Here is a 23,212-nt window from a genome sequence, read left to right as displayed (position 1 = left end):
GGACGATCCTTCCTGGATTGCAGAGGGAATCAGCAGAAGCCCCAGAGCACGACAGAAACAGACAGTGAATCTGGTGCAAACTTATTTTTAATGTTGCTGCTGTTTACAGCAGCCTGCTCCTCTTCAATACCACTCCCTCCAGTTCCTGTGCTGAGACACTGTTTGCTTAAGAGTTAAAATACAGGCCTTAGGGTCTAAGTGTGAATATAACAAGCAGCATGATTCCAGAAGAACGTATCAGTTTATCCAAAACTGAGAAGCAGCAGTGTTCTCTGAAGGTACAAGACTAATAATAATTGGTAGGATATTTTTTTTTCTCTGTAAAATCAAACCCTAGTTGCTGCAGTGCATCAGTTTAGACTAGACTGATGGAGAAGGCAAATGCATCGACTTTGCAGCTTTACAGCCAATCTATAGATAGGAAAGATATGAAATGGCAGTTCTAATACTGTGCCTGTGTCAAATCATTAGGGAGTCTGACTACGAGCTCTTGTTGTTCTGCAGCCAGAATTAGGTTATATACGTATGCTCAGATTTTGCCTTGTTAGAGAATATTTTGTCAAAGACATCAGGAAAAATGGAAGTTGAACAATCTGGAAAAAAAACCATGGTTTTGGTGTTTTGGTGGTGGTTGCTTTTTTTTTTGTTTGGTTGTGGTTTTTTTTGGGGGGGGGTGTGTGTGTATGTTTTATAAATTTTTTTTTTTTTTAAACTAGTGTCTAGTTTACTCTTCAGGAATAGATAAAGACTTAACAGCAGATTGGGTGTTGAACAGTATCTGTATAGCCTGCTTGAGATTACAGTGAAAATCTAAGAATTCCTCAAATTTTCCAGCCTTCAATTTTCTCTTCTCTGTGGAAATAAATGACAGAAGAGAAAACCGGTGACATTTTAAAGTCTCTTTGGAAAGAAAGAACAATTTAGAAACAGCATTATTATAGACTGTAACATGCTTATGAACAACATGCAATACAAGCTTTTTAATAATATTTGAGTTAATTACCCAGATTACTATCTCTTCAGCATTGCATGGTTATCACTGAATACCTTGAATTTACATTCTTAAATAAGTTACTGTGTAAATAAAGTACGCTCAGAGTTCCTGAATTTGGACAGTACTTACATTTAATTACAGATAATCTGGATATGTTTATAGGTGCAAAATACATTAAAATTGTTTACAGGAAATAAGCTCAACTAGCACTAACTCTGGAATCTAAATGTTCACAACAGCACCAACAGCAGCTCAGCCATTTATTTGAACATGCTTTTCAAAATGTACTTTGGAATGCAGTAGAAAAGAAATTCAAAGAAACGCCAAAAAGAGGGAAGCACAAAAGATCAAAACGCCATAGCCGACTGGATCAATAAAACATTAAAACACAGTTCTTAAATGTAAGTACTACACCAAGTAGTAGTCTGGTTGGTCTTAAATGGTGTTAAAGCCCTTGTTTTCTATAGGAGACAGTAATAAGCATTTTGCCTATTCAATCCAATCAAGATTTAGGCATCGTGCTATAAAAGCAAACATATCTGACACTTCTTCTATAACTTTAGCAGTTGGCTTTCCTGCTCCATGCCCAGCCTTGGTGTCAACATGGATGAGAAGTGGATTGGTTTGTTTACGGCTTCGGCCCACAACATATTGCAAAGTAGCAATGAACTTCAGTGAATGAAGAGGGACCACACGGTCATCGTGGTCTGCTGTGAGAAGCAGCGTGGAGGGATACTGGATGCCATCTTCTTCTGGTAGCTTGATATTGTGAAGCGGGGAGTACCTGAGAAGAGCACACAAATCTTTACATATTTTTTCCTCAAGACTCAACAAGAAGGTTGTCTCATACTGAAATCATCACAGTGGCATTTGATAGCACCCAAAATACTACAGTTTTCAGTTGCATATATCAGAATTGCACTACTGGCAACTACTGATGGTGGCCACAAAACTCTGTCTCTCAAGTGTGAAGCAAGTACATTTTTTTCATTTCAGAGAGGCATATGCATACACCTCCTAGAAATGCCAAAAATATCAGGAATGGGCAATAGGAAAACTGAGGGAACACCATGCAGGAAACAGAAACAAGAGCTGTAAGTTTTCCTGCTTTTAACAGATTTCTTCAATTCTTACCTGCTGAACAGTGAACAATCTAATTTTCAAAATTCCCTTTCTTCGCAGGAGAATTTACATCTTTTACTACTGTAACATAACATAAAAGGTGTATCTATATGCCTCAACAAAAAGTACCCTCTAGTATTAGACATTAAAGGTAAGCCACAAAGGATTCCATCTAAACATTTCATATTTCATTTAGACAAAGCTACAACTAGGGAGAATGTTACATTCCTTAAATCAAGAGTAAGATAATGTTTTTCCCCCTATTTCATGACAGGAAATACAGAAGGAAATTTTGTTTTATTTTTGAATGAATTTCTCACTTGGAGGAGTACCCAGGAAGTAACTCCAAATTATGTTTCAGAACACGTGGCAACATTTGAATGTCTAACCTCGCAGATCCCTGGCTTCCTCATTTTCATCTAACGAACAATGTAAGTGAATTTTCAGACTATTATTTGTTTTGAAAAGAAGTTAAATGACAGTCACTACATGCCACTATTTGCCTTATGTATTTTTGAGTGTATGTAAAGGTATTGTCTAAGCAACATTACATATAAATCTTCTTAAATTTGATAAGCAATTGCCAGCTATTGAAAAGGAGGGAAAGAAGGAGGTGATCCTGCCCCTCTACTCTGCTCTCATGAGACCTCACTTGGGAGTATTGTGTACAGTTCTGGTGTCCTCAACATAGGAAGAACATGGAGCTGTTGGAACAAGTCCACAGGAGGGCCAAGAGGATGATCAGGGGGCTGGAGCACCTCCCGTATGAAGAGAGGCTGAGAAAGTTGGGGCTGTTCAGCCTGGAGAAGAGAAGGGTGCATGGAGACCTCCTAGCAGCCTTCCAGTATCTGAAGGAGGCCTATCAGGATGCTGGGGAGGGACTCTTCGTTAGGGACTGTAGTGACAGGACAAGGGGTAACGGGTTCAAACTTAAACAGGGGAAGTTTAGATTGGATGTAAGGAAGAAATTCTTTACTGTAAGGGTGGTGAGGCACTGGATTGGTTTGCCCAAGGAAGTTGTGAATGCTCCATCCCTGGTGGTGTCCAAGGCCAGGTTGGACAAAGCCTTGGGTGACATGGTTCAGTGTGAGGTGTCCCTGCCCATGGCAGGGGGGTTGGAACTAGATGATCTTAAGGTCCTTTCCAACCCTAACTATTCTATGATTCTAAATATTTCAGATTCTGCCATATAAGATGTTTCTAAAATTATGTATTGAGATTTTGTGAGTAAGCATGTGTTTAAGTAGGTATGGAATGACTCCTTGCTGCAGATGTATTTCTTTTTATCACAGAACGAATTTAAAACTTTGCTTTTACTTTGCCTCTTCACAATATCTGAATTTACAGATGTGCAAGGAAATTTCAGTGTCCAAAATCATTAAGATTGTTTGGATCATTTTTATAAGAGTTAATCTTTTATCTAAAATCTAATTTATCTATTGATAAAAATTAAATTATGAAATTTGTTAGTTGTTTCATGCACTATATTTACAAAAACATGTTTTCCACTGAAGACTTAAATTAGACAACTGAAGGTTTTGAAATAATCTAATTACAATGGTCCCAACTGATCATCTACTATTTGGACTTGACACTGAATTTTTATCTTTTTTTTTTTTTTTTTTTTTTTAATAGTCTTTCCAGACCTCTCAGCAAGGAGTTAGGAAATGAACGAATACCCTGTGATAGCCACTTAATTCTTACAAATAGATCCCGTTCACATTGTATAATATAATTCACAATGGTGATTGTCTCTCCCCATTGTAAAAAACACCATTTACGTAGCAGTTCACTTGAGAATATTCTGTTGTGACAGCTTAAAGGAGTCATTATTCAGAAAGAAAACCTAACGAGTTGTTAAAGCTGTTTGTAGAACAAGGTCTTTGAAAATATGACCAGTTGACTCAACAGGGCTTTGAAGATAATCTTTCATGCGAAACTGACTTGTAAAGAAATGCTGTACTCCCCAAATCTAGTGTGGGAAAGGACGAAGTAATTCTTAGACTAGATATTGAACATGACAACCTGAAACTGTTGAGCAGACTATGCATTTTAACAATCACAGAGGTATTTAAAGGCACTTACTTGCACAGCCATTCAAACTGCTCTTTATGGTCGGAGCAACCATAGTCAGTGGTCCAAGCATGGCCGATGGTGTATTTGTGGAATTTGAGCATGTCCATCACTCCCACTTGGGCAATAGCACAACCAAATAGGTCAGGGCGCTGATTAGCACAGGCAGCTTTGACAGGAAAACAACTCTATTAGCATTAATACCTTGAAGAATGAAACTCAGCAGTGAAAGGTCCACTGTCAAGTTCATGAAAGACCAACTCTCAAAAAGTTATCTTTCATAAACTCAGTTTCTTAAAAACAAGAAAAAAAAGAAAAACTGTAAAGTTAAAACAATGTGAGAAGAAATATGGATTACCATATAACACCTGGAGCAAAAAACCTTCAGTACAAAATATCTGATATAAACCAAATTGCACTGGGAGAAGACTGCCAGTGAATACAAAATCAAATAGACTTTTAAGCAAAACCAAAAGCAAATATGCTAATGAATAAAAATTATAACTCCCAAGATGGTATGTTCCCAATTCCTTAAGAGCAATTTCCCTGTCCTTCAGGCACCAAACATGCTGTTCTTTGAAAACTGTCTTTCAAACTAGCAAACTGGGTTTAAAGGAGAAATGCACTTTTAAAACGTGATCTTTTGCCTACTGAATTGAAGGTTCCTAAGCCATTCACTGTCTAAACCTATATTATTAACATCAACAGAGAAAAGGTCATTAACAAACACTTACTGATGAACGTTTTATTCTATAATTACTATGTAAACCCATATGAAAATAGTTTTGATAAAAGCATACTACAAAAATCAGAGGAATAGCCTCATCTTAATAAAACAAATGACTGTTATATGTTCTCTCTTTTTTTTTTCTGGCCTCCATCTTCCTACTACTGGAAAGGACAATTTCTTCAAGAACAATGCTTGCCTCATATATTTAAAAAATAACTACAGCAGGCCCATCTCGCTAAGTGTTGTTCAGTTTATAAGAGTGGCAACTGGCAGATGCTCTAGGAAAAGGTGTAAAGCAAATACTGGGAGATACTTCCTGTACATTTTCAGATCTTGAACTAGTTGTTTAGGTTTTCCCCAAGTTAAGAGTTACCTGCAGCCATCCTTTCAAAACAGCCATCAAAACACATATCCTCTGTAAATACATCTCATTCCTTTCTTAAAGTTATTCATCTAGCACTAAGTCACAAAGATTCCGTCTATTTCATACTTCTTTTACAAAAAGCTACACCTAGGAAGAATGTTACACTCCTTAAATCAAGAGATCTAGTGTTCATCATATCCTGTAGCAATAGGTTCTTCAATTCCAGTCTCTGTTGCTTGATTTTAATCTGTTGTCTGGTGATCTTACAAATTCCCCTGCTTTTTTTGAATTTTAAGAAGTAAGACCACTGGAATCTTCACATACCTACTACAATGGATCCCAGAATCCTTGTCTTTATTCAGAGCTAATCACATCCACATGTAGGCACAGTCTTTCCCAAATTATTCTATCTCCTCATTTTCATCCATTGTGAAAATGGGTATTTCCATTCTTTGCCTCCTGCTAACCAGGATATTGCTATGACATGACCTTGCTTTTTGCTCAGCAAGAACTTTCTTGCACAACCTTATGCAAGGGATCTTGTCAGAAGCTTTTGAAAATCCAAGAATAACTCCTCACCAAGATCACTGTTAAAAGCACCATACACTGTCTGATAGCTCCTTCCAATAGCTCTAATAGATTTGAAAGATGTAACTTCAGCCTGCTAAATTCTTCCTCACTTGCCAGCTATTACTTACTGGTTTCAGCTGGTTAGCCTATTAGAGAAGGCAGCTTTACTCATGTGCAGCTTGTGGATCACCATGAACCATTTAAAAATTGGCATTAAACTTGCCCCCTTCTGTTCCTCAGATATTCAGGCTTAGTAGCCTGAAATTTCGTATCTGAGTTCGCTTGGATCTTGAGTGTCCACCATCTGGTCCTGGCAACACACTACTTTTCATGTGACTGATTTACTCCAAAATCTCTCCTGCTGTTGATTCAGCTTGAGTCAGCTCCTCAGTGTTCCCCATGAGGAAAGACTCTGGTGCAGGGAACTCCCCAGGCTCCTCAGGAGGGAACATCAATACAAATACACCATTTAGTTTTTCTGCTCTGTCACTATCTTTCCTCTAGTGCTCCTTTAACACCTCACTTAACGTATAAGCTCCACGGATCCCCTGGTGAGCTTCCTGCTTCTGATGTACACAGAAAGCTTTCATTGCTAATCTCTATAATGGAAGCAATTTGCTCATCAGTCTCCTGTAGTCCATCAGTCTCTCTTGGAGTTTATGCTCTACGCCATTTTCTACTTTTGAACATGATTTCTGTTTTCTGAAGGATGAGATTTTACTTCTGGTCATCTTTGTTATGAAGCTGTGCTAACTCCTTCTGGGTCCTTTCTGAGTGATTTTCGTAAGACATATATGGTGCCTTAAATGGCTGCCATGTAAAAGCTCTTTATCCTTCTAACTGAAACTTTTGATCATATCCCTCTCCTTCATGCTATTTCCTTTTATGAACATTAATTATATTCTGGTAGGAAAAAAAGCCAAAACAACTATTGTATAACATTTCATTTTAGCACTCTTTATTGCAGAGTGTCTCTTGAAGCACTGTGTGCTGCTCAGGATTTCATAAAAAATTGCTGCTCCTAGTTCCCTAACTGGTTATTTCGGTAAGAAATCATTTACGGAGACACTCATCCATTCCCACTGCACCCCTTAATTAGCCATCATGCTTCATTATATGCGTTAATAAACTGTAACCTGGAACAGAAATTTATTTGTGAATTTTACTTCCCTACATTTACTTGGAGCTTTAAAATTTAGTACAAAAGTAAGATTTCAAAACCTCAGATCTGTTTGTCTAAGCAAACATCAGAGGTCAAACTGCATTTGCATGAAGGAGGTTTTTAGCTCACAGCTGTGGCTCTACTCAGCTTGGGGATCACACTGCAGGACAAAGAAGTCTTGTTTTGCAGTTGAATGAGGCAAGAGCTCAAGGCTCTGCACTCCTCAGAGACACCTCCTGTTAGTTTGACTAAAAGGAAACAGTATTTTGGGAGAGTGACAATACTCTTCCTTGTCACTTTTTCCTTCAATAAATGAGAACTAAGAAAATCTGGGAGCGGGTCCTTCCACCTAAAGCAGGAGTTATGCTCCCTAGTGCTGTATGAACAACTATTGCAAAATTTAGTTCTGCTTTGATGAAAAACCACTTACAAGAATTTACTAAATTCACCTAATTCTACCCAGTCAAGCAAAATCCCTTTCTGGCTCATCAAATGCCTGGAAATACATGGATTGTAATCCATCTGTGAGTACAAGGGAAGGTTTCTAAAAACAGATTTTTCAGAGCAGGGAGGTCTTGATTCGTAACACCTGTCTCCTACTGGAATGAAGTACACTCTGCAGATGTCACTTGCTTCCCCTTACCTAACTAAGGAGCCCAGCTGACTTGTTCAGCCAGAAACACAGGGGTTTTGGTGACTAAAGATGGCTAGGATGAATCTCGTCCTGAGTGAAACAAAGTCCGTATAACCAGAAGACAGTGTTTCCCGAAGCTATGTAAAATGTTGAAAGTTTAACTGCATTTCCAATTATATATTTACACTCACATAAAATTGACTTCTGCAATGGTGTGCAAACCCTTTAATCTGTTACCATATCATTCACTTCTACTGGTGCTCCTATTTACAATGCACAAATAACTCCTGCCACGTCTAACCAAGAAGTATATAAGCAGAAAGCAAAAATTCCACTTTATATATACTTGCTATTTTAAAAATAAGAATGCAGGAATAGCCAAGATGACTTAGATCAAAGATCTGTATAACTCCAAATCCTGCTTCTTATGCTGGATGCTACTCCACTGAAAAATAAAATAAAATCAATAGAGCCAGTATTCAGTGGCAGATAAATAGGAAGGAGTATAAAAAGAAGAGCAAGCAAAGAGTGGGCCTAGTAAGTCTCCTCATTTTCTATAAATCAGTCATTTATGAACTTGAAATGCCCTTTTTTTTTTCTTCTCACAAGTAGCTCAATTCTGTCATACTGTCACATGCCTTTCATGCTATTAAAAAAAAAATACAAACTGCAGTATTACTCATTTGTGTTCCCTTCTCCTTTCAAAATGGAATAAAATCTCCCTTTTTCTTCCACTACTTTCAGACTGAGGGATTTAACAGAAACACATTTTGTAGTTCTTTAAATATTGCTTACACTGTGAGACATTTTTGTGACAGGCTTTTCTGTTTAAGAGGAGACTATTAATTTCCTTGGATTAAAGAACATGCTAGTGAATTACATGTGAAAAAGATGCATTTATAACAAAGTGCTACAATTGACACAGTCTCTCAAAAGCTCATGACTTCTTCAAGTAGCTGTACTTGTATTTTAGATGTCTCACCAGAGACATTAATGATTTTATTTGTGGGCATGTTTTAACTACACAATGACAGCAGAGCCAAATTGTTACATGTCCCTGTTTAAGGCTTTAATTGCAGAAATGTCATGTTTTCATTTGCCCTCTAAGAACAAGAATGCATGACCACAGAAAGAGTGAGTAAGAAACTCTGCTGAAGGATCACAGGACATGGGTTTCTGGCTTATGCTACAGACAACATAAAGCTCCCAGTTCTACATTACAGATTTCTGGTTATTCAGTAATTATTTTGTAATAGTTAGCCTTAAGAAAGAAAAAACTAAAAAAAACTCAAATGTTTTTTAAGCATTCTTACTTACTTTGTGATTCTACCATAGGGTTAGCTCTACCGCACAAGACAGTAATTTTAAGTATGGCTTTTAACAGTCAGCCTTTGCTATAGACTGCAGAATCCCAGTGTCCTATGCAAACAGCAAAAGAAGTACAACTATGTATTTACACCTGGTATAGACCAATGCACTGATATTCTGGCAACTTCTGAAAAGAGGATCTGGTAAATTTTTGTGTGGTCACTTTGATAAACCCAGTACCAAACCCAGGAAACATACAAGCAGTTCTTACCAACTAATAGGCCGCCATTTGAGCCTCCATTAATAGTCAACTTCTTTGGGGATGTGTAGCCTTCCTTGATGAGGTATTTGGCAGCACACTGAAAGTCATCAAAGCAATTTTGTTTGTTGGCCAAGATACCACCTAGCACACGAATAAAACAAATTAGTTGATACCATAAAATCCATTTGATACCATCTCTTCAGAGAAACATGCGTGCAAAAATACCTGGGAACAATTCCAGTTTCATGAACATTTTAATAATTGATGCAGCTCAGAAAGACAGCAAAAATGAAAGATTCTTTCAACAAAGAGAGGGTATAAGATGGTTCTGTCAATAACACTAATGCTTTCAGAAACTCTGAATAATACATACCTATACTGTGGAGTGAGTGCCAGGTAATGCTTCTAACCAGTAAAATTAAAGCTAAAAGCTTTGCATTGCAAAATATATACAAAATGACCACATACAATCCACTTGAGGTTTGATTTAATGGGACTTTAACAGTGTTAAATTCAGTGACAGTTTCTTATGGCAATAAAGGCTCAACTGACAAAATAAGCTATATAAAATAAGCACTTCTAATTTCCTGGGCATAGAATATGTGGCTGATAATTTAATTATTTTCCGATCAGTTGCTTTCGAATCAGATGATATACAGCTATTACCAAACAGGGACTTCGGAATTGCATCTTGGTTTGAAATTTTATTAACTACCAATATGGAAATGCTTAAGATGTTGCCATCCTGTTAAACAAAATTCCAAACATGACAAGACGTATGAGCAATAAATCATGACTGAAAATGTAGGTCCAAATGATATCATTGGTAAGACTTCCAGTTCTCAAACCAAAAAATTTTGCACAGAGGGATATGAAAGGAAAAGCATGGTTTCCCCTACAATCTTTCAACTATTTGAGCAGCAGATTATCAACCCAGAGAACACACAGTTGATCAGATTTCACGATCTTCCCATTTTAGATGTCTGTTTGGTAACAGATAAAACTGGCTTCTCCTCGAAGGTTATCCTACTTGTTGTCTTCTTTCTGAGGTAATTATAAGCTAGTAAGAAACAGGAACTAGGAAGAATTTCCTCATATGCCTGTAGCAAAGGCTGTGGTCCAGGCAGGTAAGAGTTGCTCAGTGGATGCAGAAAGGGAACTCCAGTTTCTTCTACTTTAAAAGCTGGATGTTTATTTGAAGCTAATTGCCCGAGGTTCCCAGTGTGGTCCAGGAACCTGTGGGACAACTAATTCTACTCTAAAATAAGTGAGCTGAGCTATAATCTGGAGGTGTGTCTACCTCCATTGTTCATCCAGTGACCCTAGACACCCTATTCACACTGGATGCTTCATTTCTATGTTGCAAAGCTTTGATAAGGTAACTCTGATACTTGGTCACACAGATCACAAAGTAATGTTCAAATGTGTGGCAATAAAGAGGAAATAAACCTTACTCTTTGCTCAAAGTTCTGGTCTGGTGTTAGGTAAAAATCCTACCTATGCAATTAAACCTAAGTAAACAGACTTCTGGAGTTAACAAAACCCAGATACATCTCTTATTATGCAACTGCAACGAAAGACTTGGGTCAAAATTAAGCAGGAAATAGGTGGACCAAAGAAGTATTATCGTATTACAATAAATTGTATTAAAACCTATTACAAACCAATCGGAAAATTAAAATTAATGAAGGATACTTCATCTTTAGCAATAATATCCTGCATCTGCAAGCATATATAGTTTCTATTTAGCTTCTATTTATGAAACTATTACATATTTAACTCAATTGTGAGGAAATGACCCAGACAAAAAGTTACCACACATGAAATAGTAAAACTAAGATGTAATGATCTGGGAATACTGTTTTGTTTGATAAAAAGTTCTTATGGATTAGTCCCATAGCAAATTGCTGCATCATAAACACCACTGTGCATTTTGGTGCATTTGCCTTTCTGACAACATCTCCAGCAACTTATCTCCCAGATTCTTGGGATGTGAATGAGGCATCACCACTAAATAATTATGGGTATGTTACAGAGATGAGTAAGACTTTTCCCATCTTTTTCCTCTAGGAAAGTGATGGACTAAACTGTCAACAATAAGGAACGTGGACATTCAAAGGATTAAGACAATGATTAGATTGGAAAAACATGGAAAGAAACACATCAAAGGTATTAAGAAAAGGGGAAAAGAGATTGAAAGGGTTTTACAGTGAGTGATTTGGTTTCCCTGTGGCATTAAAATCAGCTTTAAAAACCTGCCTGCCTACAAGAAGTTGGACTCCCTAAGAGAGTGTGGAAGGTATGGCATGTTACTGCAGTTGTAGAGCTGATTGTTTTCATATGAACCTCTATCACAGAATCATAGAATCGTTTAGGTTGGAAAAGACCTTTGAGTCCAACCATTAACTTAACAGTCCAACCATTAACTTAACAGTCCAACTACTAACTTAACACTGACAAGTCCAGCACTAAACCATGTTCCCAAGTGCCACATCTACATGCTTTTTAAATCCTTCAAGGGACAGTGACTCAACCACTGCCCTGGGCAGCCTGTTCCACTGCTTGATAACCCTTTCAGTGAAGAAATTTTTCCAATAACATTCACTAAAAATAACAAAAGGGTCTGTTCATAAATTGTGCAAAAACAACATAGAAGAATTACACTCTGAACTCATAAGTTCACATCTTCTGTAAGGTTCTGGAAATAGGGATTTTTTTTGTGTGGTACCAAGAGTCTAAACAGTTACTGTTGTCTTGGGGGTCTAAAATTGTGGGGCCATGTGCAACTGCAAATAATGAGAGAGGTATGTGAAAACAATCCAGGCCTCCTGCAGTATAGACAAATAGGTTTTTTTGAAAATCAGTTCAAGGCAAATAGCTGCATTTTTAAATCCTTAAGTGTAGGGAACAAGACTTTGCTTTAAAAACCACAATAATTTTCTTGGAAAGTACTGTACTTGTGCAAAACCATTTTTCAGTAGGTTACAAAAATTAAAACAATCTGAAGAAAACCAAATAGCAACAGACAATGTAGAGATGTAACACAGAAGTAAGAAAAAAAAAAAAAAGAAGAGAAAACGTTGTCATTTTAATTGCTTAGGCTTCAGGTTTTTTCCTCTATTTGGACTGATTTACCTTTGTGCCAGGTTTCTCCATATTCACCACCACCCCTGATGTTCGCCACTGCTAGAACACCCCCAAGATGTCGAACAAAAATAAGTCTTGACACACTGAAAAAGCAAACCAATAGAGGATTATTTTTCATTTCCAATTTTTATATCCCTATCACTTTTATAAAAGCACTTTGAGGCAAAGATCTCTCCCAAAACCAATCATGAAATCATGAAGTTCCCCTTGATGGCAAACCTGAGTAGCCAGGATTTTTTCAGTAGTTACCCATGGAAATGAAACCCTCTGCAGCTTTGAGAGAGGAAAGAACCAGTGCTGGTTCATTCTTCCTCCTTTAGTTCTGCACTTTGGAGGAGATTAGCCAGTGGTTCTGCCTAACAGACCCCCCGCTTCTTCTCTATCTTCAAAGCCTTCAGTGTGGGGCCTAGAGTTATGCAGTACCACTGGACTCCCATAGTTTCCTGAACTTTTCTCTTCTGTGGGTCCTCCACTTTTTCAGAGAGGAATAGAAGGCTTAGCCCAGATGAAGAAAGAAGAATTAAGATCAGCACTTGATCTTTGTTTATGAGCAGGTATTTTCAGGATTTCTGCTTAATGTACCTTCTTTTTTTTGAGTTTTGTAAAATTGTATTTGCAAAGAAAAACTCAGCTTCTACCACTGTTTTGTGCCAGGCTCTGCATTCAAGGCCAATCAGCTTTTTATTTATTTTCCACTTGCACTATTAAATACGCAAGAAATAGTAAAAAAAAAAATTACAAATTCTGCCTTTCCTAGGAGCTCTAGAACCTGGCTGAAAGCTAATGTAACATATTACGTGGTTTGTTTGGTTTTTTTTTTAATGTCAGACTGCAAAAGTATCAAAGCTATTGCTATCTTTATAAAAGGGACTGAAATAATTTAAATTATATTTAACAATTAAAAAGAGAAATGGATCTCTTATCTGCTGAAGCAGAAGCTTAACACAGCAGAAGCTGCAGATGGCAAACCACACATACGCCAAGGAGACCAGTAAAATATTAAAATTGCATCCCAGCAAGTTGGGTTTATTCCATCTAGTAGGTTTAAATTTCTTACTTGAAATCTTTCTCATATAAGAAACCACTGCCTGCAGAAATTAACCCTATTCAGCCACAAGAGCAAGGATTGGGCCCTTCTACCTTTAAGTTCCCCTACTGCTTATAAGAAATGTCTTAGAAGATGGCAGTCCAACAGTGTCTCATGTGGATGTAATGTCAAAACAGGTAAATTTTTCATACTTTCCAAAGCAATTATCTGTGCACTGGCACTTGTTCTTCACAGTATATACCAAGCATTAAGAAAACAAAGAAAAAAGCAGAAGGATAACTGATAACAGATTTCTGTACTTTGATAATCCATCAAAGGAAAACCTTTCCACCTAGGCTGGTTATCAGTGGCCATCAGACAGCTCAGGAGGCATGAATTATCTCTGCTTCTGTAAAATCAATTCTGAAGTCCATCACTGTGAATTGTGTTTTCTTTAAATTGCTGTGACATGCTGATCAGATCCATGACTGATATTCTCTAAGCACACTGTGCAAAGGTCAGAGAGCATTATTCTGTCAGACTCTAGGATGCCTAATTTTGACAGGTTGCAACACAGCTGAAGTGGAGCAGCCTGACAGTAAGCTGCCTCATGAGACTGTAACTTCTTATTTTTTTGTATGTTAGAGCCACAAAACCTCCCAGAATATTCTGCATAGAGTCCATCCTCTTCCACCTGCTGAAAGAAACATGCTGAGGGATCAGCATATTTAATCAGCAAAGAATCTGTGAGCAATGCAAAACCAGAGAGAATTGAGTGCATCCCATCCTGTCCGTGGACTCTAACAGAGGTGGCACCTTGAATGATGATTTTTGGAGGGGTCTAACTGACTTAGCCTCTCACAGGATATGCAGTACTCATTATAGGAAGCTAGTTCCCATTTCCAAAAGCAAATAATTTTTCTGTTGCACAGACCCTCTATGGGACAAAGTCCAGAGTCTGGTAACAATCATTATGCTGCTCAAATTATAAATTTAGTAAATCTGTGCCCACTACTACCGGGATTTAGGTACTTCAGAAAACATCACCCCATATACTCCAACATATACATCTAGTAATGTCCCTGCTAATGACTATTAATTAATACCTATTTTGGTATGGTCAGCAGTAAAGTGAGTTTGGACTCTTAACTTAGAATCATAGAATAGTTAGGGTTGGAAAGGACCTTAAGATCATCTATTTCCTACCCCCCTGCCATGGGCAGGGACACCTCACACTGAACCATGTCACCCAAGGCTCTGTTCAATCTGGCCTTGGACACCACCAGGGATGGAGCATTCACAACTTCTTTGGGCGACCCATTCCAGTGCCTCACCATCCTTACAGTAAAGAACTTCTTCCTTATATCCAATCTAAACTTCCCCTGTTTAAGTTTGAACCAGTTACCTCTTGTCCTATCACTACAGTCCCTAAGGAAGAGTCCCTCCCCAGCATCCTTGTAGGCCTCCTTCAGATACTGGAAGGCTGCTAGGAGGTCTCCATGCAGCCTTCTCTTCTCCAGGCTGAACAGCCCCAACTTTCTCAGCCTGCCTTCATACAGGAGGTGCTCCAGCCCCCTGGATCATCCTCTTGGCCCTCCTGTGGACTTGTTCCAACAGCTCCATGTTCTTCCTATGTTGAGGACACCAGAACTGTACACAATACTCCCAAGTGAGGTCTCATGAGAGCAGAGTAGAGGGGCAGGATCACCTCCTTCGACCTGCTGGTCACACTTCTTTTGATGCAGCCCAGGATATGGCTGGCTTTTTGGGCTGCAAGCGCACACTGAAGCCGGCTTATGTTAAGTTCCTCATTGACCAACACCCCCAAGTCCTTCTCTGCAGGGCTGCTCAGAATCTCTTCTCCTCCCAACCTGTAGCTGTGACTGGGACTGCCCAACACTTTGAGGTAGATGTGCCTAGAGCTTATAACAAGCTTTCTCAAAGTGACTTTTAGGTTCAAGAGACTAGGTTTTGTAAGTATATAATCAGGAATTAACTTGTTTTAAGTGAAAATTCCAAGTGATCAAACAACACAAAATTCAAGTTTCATACACAACCCTGCTATTGCCTCCTGTGTTCTTCCATGGGGGTTCTTGCTTCCAGGTTTGAGTTCAAGGCACAGCAAACTGACCAGTCACCCTGGATGCCTACGAAACACCTCATTCTGCAAAGGGAAGTCTTGGTCCCTGTTCTTCCAGCAGTCTTTCTAGCCTTTTGCTCATTATCCCTGACTCTCTGGACTTGGTCACTTTCTTGGCTTTTGTGGAGCAGGAGGGAGTGGTACCAAACTAACTGAAAAGACTAATCTTGCACTCTGCACCATGGCTGCTATGTTGCCTGACCTTTTTCTGCCCTTACAGTCTTTCCCTGTACCACCTCTTTGCTTAAAGGCTTGGTACAACCTGGCCCTGTAGCAGCGAAATGCAATTTCACAGTCTGCTTCACAATCAGCTCTGTTCCAGGATGCATTAGAAATTGCTTTTCCTGTACCCACACAGGCACATACAGGACAGTGAAGAGAAACACGTGATTCCTGCAGGGTAATTAGCCGAATCAGAGGCATTAGTGGTACGTCTGTCATGGCATTTCCTCAGCAGCTCTGACAAGCCACTGGTGTCAGTTCCATCAGCCTTCACTTGCGCTCGCTATGCAGGCTGTATAATTAACGACAGCGCTCTAGTGGGCACCATACTCGACCTACTACTAAACGCAGCTCTTCAGTCCTGAGGAGCATATAAAAGATTCATGCTTGCATTCAAAAATAAACCGCTACTGTAACTGACTTAATGACTTTGGCCTACCATTCTCATAGCTATTTCTGAATCCTCTAACCTGTTGGTTTGTTTCTATTGCTTTCAAAAAGATTTTAATTTTTCTGTGTTGGGGAAAAAATGAAAAGCAACACCAGATTCTGAATTACGCAAAAAATAAGCTCACCACGCCAGAAAGCTGGCTGACATTAATTGGTGCAAAATACCAGTGAGAAAACATTGTACTGGCTTGAAGAAACACATGACAGAAACAAACCACTGTAAAGGAGAAGACGGAGTGCTTTGTGAAAAGTTGTAAGAACCCTAAGTTCAAATAAAAAAATCTGTAATCTTTACTCAGTAACTTGTTTGCTTGTTTGCTTTAAAGGTAAGCAGGCTACGACTCAGTTGCATTTCTGTATCTATGTCTCAGCTCAGGATCAGGTGGACAACATGGCAAGCTTCTGTCTTGACCATCCTGTGGCTGCTTTCTACCACTCATGTTTGCGGTCATCTATAAAAAACCTGATCAAGTCATGGTGTTGGGCTGTGGCTAGAACAGCCCTTGAACCTAGTAACTCCTTGTGGAATACTGCAATGAACAGTAACAAGGATATAGTCAAACATCACTTTAATCTATCAGGTAAAGGGGAACTGAATATCCTGTCCTTCTGGCATAAATTCTCTATCAGAATTTCCTTTCCCTGATCTTACCTGCCTATTTTTGCAGGACACTTTCTCATTAAGTTACAAAATTATGAGGTTATTAACCATGAAGATGCATTTGACGGCTTTGGCTGTTCTTATTTGTCTTTTAGGAAGAGAAAGGCTGAGAAAGGGATATGTTGATATCACAGGGAGTGAATGAGAGATGTGTGCCCAATTGTGTTTTATTTACATTGTCAGTGGGATAATGTATTTTGATCTGGTGGTGACTGACAATTCTCTGTGAGTTTACTTTTAAGCAACCATAACAGATTCATATTCTTATTTTATGAACTGTGTAATAAAGGTTTCATAGGGTTCAGGATGACATAGATCACTGCTCCCACCTCCCATCTTCCTGTCTTCTGATTGTCACCTGCACCCTCTTGCTGCTGTTTGGCAGACTCCTACTAGAGCCAATTTTCAACTAGCCAAAATGGCAGAAACCCACCCATTCTGTTTTGTTGGAATAGTTTTTTTGCCATTCTTACAAGGTAAATCAGCTTAGCAAAGATTCCAGCAAGCACCAGGGCCAATGGATGGGAGGTGGAAGGAGGCACTGTGAGACACCTTCTCCTTTTGCCAGCGGCCAGCTGGTGTCAGTTCTGTAGCACTTCAAATTTTACCTTAAATCAACAGATACATAATATTTACTTTAAGAAAGAAAACATGATTAAGTTTTATCACAGTTTTCAGCATCTACAATGAACTCTAATTAGTCAGTGCTTCAGCCTAATCTAAAAAAGGAATTTAAAAACTATTCTGGTAATATAATTGTATCTCTCAAAAAACACAGGAAATTAAACATGTAGCTTTACAAGGCAGATAAAAAGCCTTCAAATAATCATGGACGCAAGATGGGAGGCCCATTGTTAGACAAGGCATTTATTAGAAAGGACAGGAAACTGTAAATGCTATTTAGAAATACAATCACAGTGACCTGGAAAAGCAAGCACTACAAAGGATTTCTTGAAATGTGCTGAGTTTAAAGCAAGACTGATAGCACCTAAACTTAATAGGCTTGTTTCATAATAGGTTATTTTTGTGTTGGTGAGCTGCTCTTCTGCTATATGAAAAATTGCTCTCCATTCAGTCCTCTGCATTTGTTTTCCCCTGCCTAAGAGCATTTCTTATGTATTACAGACAACCACTGTCTCTTGGTAAGTCTATAAAAATTCCCTTGCTGAAGAAATTAGCTTTTTCTTTAAAGAGATCATCTATTCAATAAAGCTTATGGCTTTTGAGGGCTACAAATCCTGTTTTGCACACAGCAGTTTTGGTTTACAATGCATTGCTTTGCATACGCAGAGCCCATATCAACTGCATCTCAAGACAATCATCTTTCCTCTTTCATGATCATATGCGAACACAGTAGGATTTTGCTTCTAATGTAATCTCCTCAAAAGTATAATACAAAAACACAGCCAAATTTTAATTATTTACATTCATTTAAACAAATGCTTCTTTACTATTTAGACAGGTAGTTGTATAACTTGGAAAAAAAGAAGACTTCCTATGTTATTAAAGGACCCAAATACTTGCTTAATGTATGTCCATATGCTCTTCTGTTGAGCTCAGTGGCAGAATGGGAAGAGGTTAAGGTGCAATCCAAAAGGCAGGGTGCCTGTTGTAAACCTCAGAAGACCACTTCTCTGCTCTGAGACAGATTTATTCTGTGACCCCGGGCAAAATCCCTAAATTCAGAACTAAAAAAGCAGATGAATAATGCCTGGACACCAATGTGCAGTCCTTATGGCACCCGTCTTGCTTTTCAGGGACCTGAAATGCACTATTCTGTTAGATCCATAGTCCACCCTTACTCAGTCTGTGACAGTTGTTGATACCTGATACTTCAGAAGAAGGTATAAATTACCCTGCTTACCTGTAGCTTGGTGTAATTGATATGTTGAAGCCTCCATAACCATACAGGAAGGCAGGATGAGAACCATCCAATTTAATTCCTTTCTTGTGAATAATAAACATTGGGATCTTAGTGCCATCTTTGCTAGGGTAGAAAACCTAAGACAAGAGAAAAAGAAATCTGAAATGCTGCTACTGTCGTTAACTCTCCACAAGTGGTGTTAACAAGAACCAGAAGCAATTGCTTTCATGGTGTCCAGTGGGTAAAACTTTCCAAGCAATCTGCACCAATTGTCCATGGCAGGTTCAGTAACGGCCACCACCCATCTTGTTGCTTAATAGCTGTGGAAAATGTATCAAAAAAAGACAATACAAGGGGAACGACAACTTCATTTTTATGTGTCTTACTCATCAATTCTACATACAACAGGTCTTACGAAAACGCTGCAAAACCAATACAACTCTCTGAAAGGGAAGACGTGTTGTGAAAACACAAGAACTGCGTGGTCCATCATATATGAAAGCAGCAAAGACTGAGCTGGCAAGGAGAATGAACAGAACTAAAACCAGATTTCCAATCTAAAATTACAAGTGCTAAAAACTTCTCCTTTTTAAAAATTCAAAGTTTCAGACTCTAGAGAAGAGCGGACAGAGAAGAAAAACTCATGACAGGGTGGTGACTGAGTGAGACCCCACTAAGCATTACATTGTTTTGGATAACAGAGAGCTATGCTACTACCAGTAAACATGTAAGACTCTGAAGATCTTGTCTTGTACTGCTGAAATCAGAGAATTCCTTTATATCAGTTGATTAAGCAGTCTTTGCTTGTGAAAACAGAAATTTAATCACAAGCAGAAGGCCAAAGATATTTTAAAAGTCACAGTATTTTGGTTTTAGTATTAATACATTAGCATTAACAACACTTCTTCACAGAGTCACTTCATACACAAGATTCAAGTCAGAAGAGCAAAAGCAAATTTTGAATAGCTGATGACACTGTTTCTTACTAAGCCTTGTGAAAACAGAAAAGAGCTGTCTACTCAATACCGATACATGCAGCATGATTTCACCAAAGCAAGTCTGTATTCAGTAAAGTGGACTAGGCATTGGCCAGTCTTTCCAGCTTGTCTCATCAACCACTTCACCTCATCAAGGTGGTAACATAAGCCATGACAGAAATATTTGTAGCACTTGGTGCATTTTCAGATATTATGTGACAGCTAGAACCAGGAGCCCTAACACTGCAGAACCCCAAATCCATCCAGCAAGAAAACAGAACTACCTACTGGCTTTCAATAAATCAGCTTCCAAAACACCAAGTATCCACACAGCACATGCTTTCCTGTGTCTTTCCATGATTGCCACAGCACTGTTTGGACTTAAAACCTAAATTCCATGTACGCAAACATAGACTGCAATTGCTTTATAATGATTGCCATATCTTGTTTTGATGCATGTATCTGCCTGCATACTCTATTTTAGGATCCAGTGTGTCTTATTTTGCCAGTCAAGCAAAACATGTGGATGTGAATGCAGATAACTGCTTGTCCTAAAGTTCTGGTTGACTACTTTTCATTGCTTTGGCTTTAGCATCATTATTTGCAGCTTCTAGCCTAATTAGAACAAAAAAGTTGTAAATAAAGAATGACATTCTTATCATTTTGTTGCATGTTTACAACCCCTGTGCTTTTAAAGGAAAGAGACCTACCACACTTTATTATAAAGCATGTGATCATCACTATCTATTTTTATAACACATGAACCTCATGAGTAATATGAACCTGTGCAACACATTTATTCTGAGCATTGACTGTAATGTGAAACAAGTAAATCCACATGGCATGTTGAAAACAGAATTAACTGCATTTAATTTTAATCATTGCTAAGGAAATGTGAGAAATTTCTAATGAAACCACACCTAGTTCCAAAGGCTTCACTAAAACCTGCAGACATATTCCATATAAAATTTGGTATTTCACAATTCCCAGCAGATGGAAAAATTCAGAACAAAAGCCTGAAGGCATTTTTACACAGATTCTATCACTGTTTCTAACTATTGCTATGACTTTACTGACAAAGTGCTCATCAGAACTCACTGAAGTAGGATAGAAAGGATTTTCACTTTCAGTATTTAGCTGAACACTATAAAAAAAATAAAATATCCTATGGACAGAAGAACAGCAAAGGCTGGTGATGAGGAGCTCCACAGAGATTCCTCTTTAAGACGCTATGCATCAACTCCAGCCGCAGCAGGCAATTCATGCAAAGTGAGCACCTGGCCCTCCTACATTTACAGCAATTCCAGCTGTTGGCCAGTCCTCTCCTGATGATTAAAGGATACCACCGATTTTACCGATTCTTTCTGAACAAGGGGCTTTTTTTTGAAACAACTCCCTGAAAACTGACTTCAGTAGGGCTTTTATCATCATCAGTTAAGATTAAATACCATACCATTAAATGAAAACTCAACAAAAAGAAGATACATGTCAAGGTGACATTTGCAATTTAAGAGTTTTCATTCCTATCTTTGCTAAAATAATGATTACCTCTCCCTCCAAAATGAACAAACAGAAGGGGGGTGGAAATCAATTCAGTGAGACACCGAGATATGTGAAGCTATTTAAGCTTCTCCAAATAGACGATTTTCAACAACTGATTCAATCTCACCTTTAAATTGGGTGTTATCTCTGAAGCAAGTCCAATGGTTTATTCATGTAACCAAGAAAGGAACGTGGTTCTATCTCAAAGATTAAGGTAAACTGGAAAGGGCAAGCCCTAAAAAGAATTCCCCAAGATGGTATTTCATGCCTAATTTTAGAAGCAGTCAGCTTTTACAGCAGTAAATGCTAATAAAAGGATACTACTGTTTTCTACTTTGTCACAGATAAGAGTGATCCACCTGTACTGGTCACATTATATTACCCATTGCTCATATATTTTCAAATAAAGACTTGTATCACTACAGACATTAGCACGTAAGAGGAAGACATATCAGCAAAGTGATTTTGGAGGGAAAAGGGTGGAGAACAATGCTCCAGACATATCATCATGAATGCTGAAACTCACTATTCAAGGAGAGACACACTAAAAACATGTAATCTCAGCCTCTAGAAATGCACCGCAACGCTGTGTGGTTGACAGGGCACTCCTGCTGCTTCCAAGCCTTCATGCTATTCTAGGAGCATACCGCTGGAGCAGAACAGCAGCCCTGAAATAGCTGTAGCTCACTTCATCTCACACTAATGTCCCTATCTGTCACACAGCAGAGGGGTCACGGTGCCAGAAAGAATCACTTTCAGTTCAGATGCCAGAACCTGAGGCATGAATTTATAGCCCTTATAATTCTTCCTCTGACCCAAGCAGAAAGCATCACTGTTTGCGCAATTACTCATTACTATAAATTACGTGGAGATTAATCTATACAAGCTACATAAAAACAAATCTAAGTCATTCTTCTTTAGTGCATACATATATATTTATAGAGTGGTGCTTTGTTGGTTTTTGTTAACTTAGCATTCGAAAGCAATTTACACTCCATTTTCACCTAAAAATGACAATGGAAATTTGCTTCCAAGACGGTTTTGATTCGGAGAAAACTCCAGGAACAAACTTGCCAACAAAGTAAGTTTTACAGGTAAATACAGTTAATGGCTGTATGCTAGGGTTTGTACTCCTGAAATAATATTACTTCTACAAAACCAAAAATTCTTCTAAGCAAAATTCAACCTCAACTTGTATAGATTGAAAATTAACCTTATGAAGGCAAGATTCAACAGAGTTTGAAATACTGCTGTAAAACACAGACAAAAAATAATCTTATCCAAACAGGTTTAATGGATATATTTTCAAGCTGTGAGCAATACTCAAATGTCCACAAGCCTTTTATAATTTCTATGATTCATTAATAGCAAAGAGAATTAAAATCCAGTTCAGAAGTGATTAGTTTGGCTTTTCAGTAAGAATTATTTCCTGCAGATTATACATGAATTTTACATATGAAAAGGAACTCTGACTTCTGGGACTTGAAAACACCTCCTAAGTCACAGTAGACTAATTATTCTTAGAAAGCCACTAGTGATTCTAAAAATGTCTCTCTCAACCTCTCTTTCAAGATTAGGTACTACATACCAGAGATATCAATTCTTTCCATGTCTTTGTGTGCTTGATCAAAACCAGTTAAGAGTTACACTTGTCATTAGATTGACATCCATTGTGTGAAATGCCAAAGAATTTTACAAAGAGCAACTAAAGAGGCATATAAATCATGCTGGAATACTCCTTATTAAAAATGCATGTTCCACAATTTAGGTTTAATAACACCGTGACAACACCTTTAAAAAGAGTTTTGTTCCAATGTCCTCTACAGAATTTTACTGAGATAATTCTTTTCTTTTGAAACACATACGGGATGTAGCAGTCTTGTGAAGCTTAACAGCTGTTTTCTGCTTCTAGGTAAGAGCAGCTGCCCTCACACACAGCTGCTGTGATTTCACCAGTGGCCAC

At 38.3% G+C, this 23,212-nt stretch overlaps 1 protein-coding gene across 1 annotated transcript in view; it reads right to left on the bottom strand.

Moving 5' to 3' along the window:
• Positions 1-200: 200 nt before the first annotated feature.
• The window catches only part of PREP (prolyl endopeptidase), a 96,099-nt gene continuing 73,087 nt past the window's right edge, over positions 201-23,212 (bottom strand). Inside the window, exons 11-15 of the mRNA XM_080614902.1 lie at positions 18,731-18,867; positions 12,355-12,449; positions 9,229-9,360; positions 4,202-4,358; positions 201-1,778 (exon numbers count right to left, since the gene is read on the bottom strand). Coding sequence (XP_080471028.1) covers positions 1,484-1,778; positions 4,202-4,358; positions 9,229-9,360; positions 12,355-12,449; positions 18,731-18,867 — 816 coding nt within the window. The 3' untranslated portion in view covers positions 201-1,483. The remainder of the gene's footprint in view (positions 1,779-4,201; positions 4,359-9,228; positions 9,361-12,354; positions 12,450-18,730; positions 18,868-23,212) is intronic.

This window comes from Psittacula echo, assembly GCF_963264785.1.
Source record: "Psittacula echo genome assembly, chromosome: 4".
NCBI classification, from domain to species: Eukaryota; Metazoa; Chordata; class Aves; order Psittaciformes; family Psittacidae; genus Psittacula; species Psittacula echo.
This window is presented reverse-complemented; position numbering and strand designations above follow the sequence as displayed.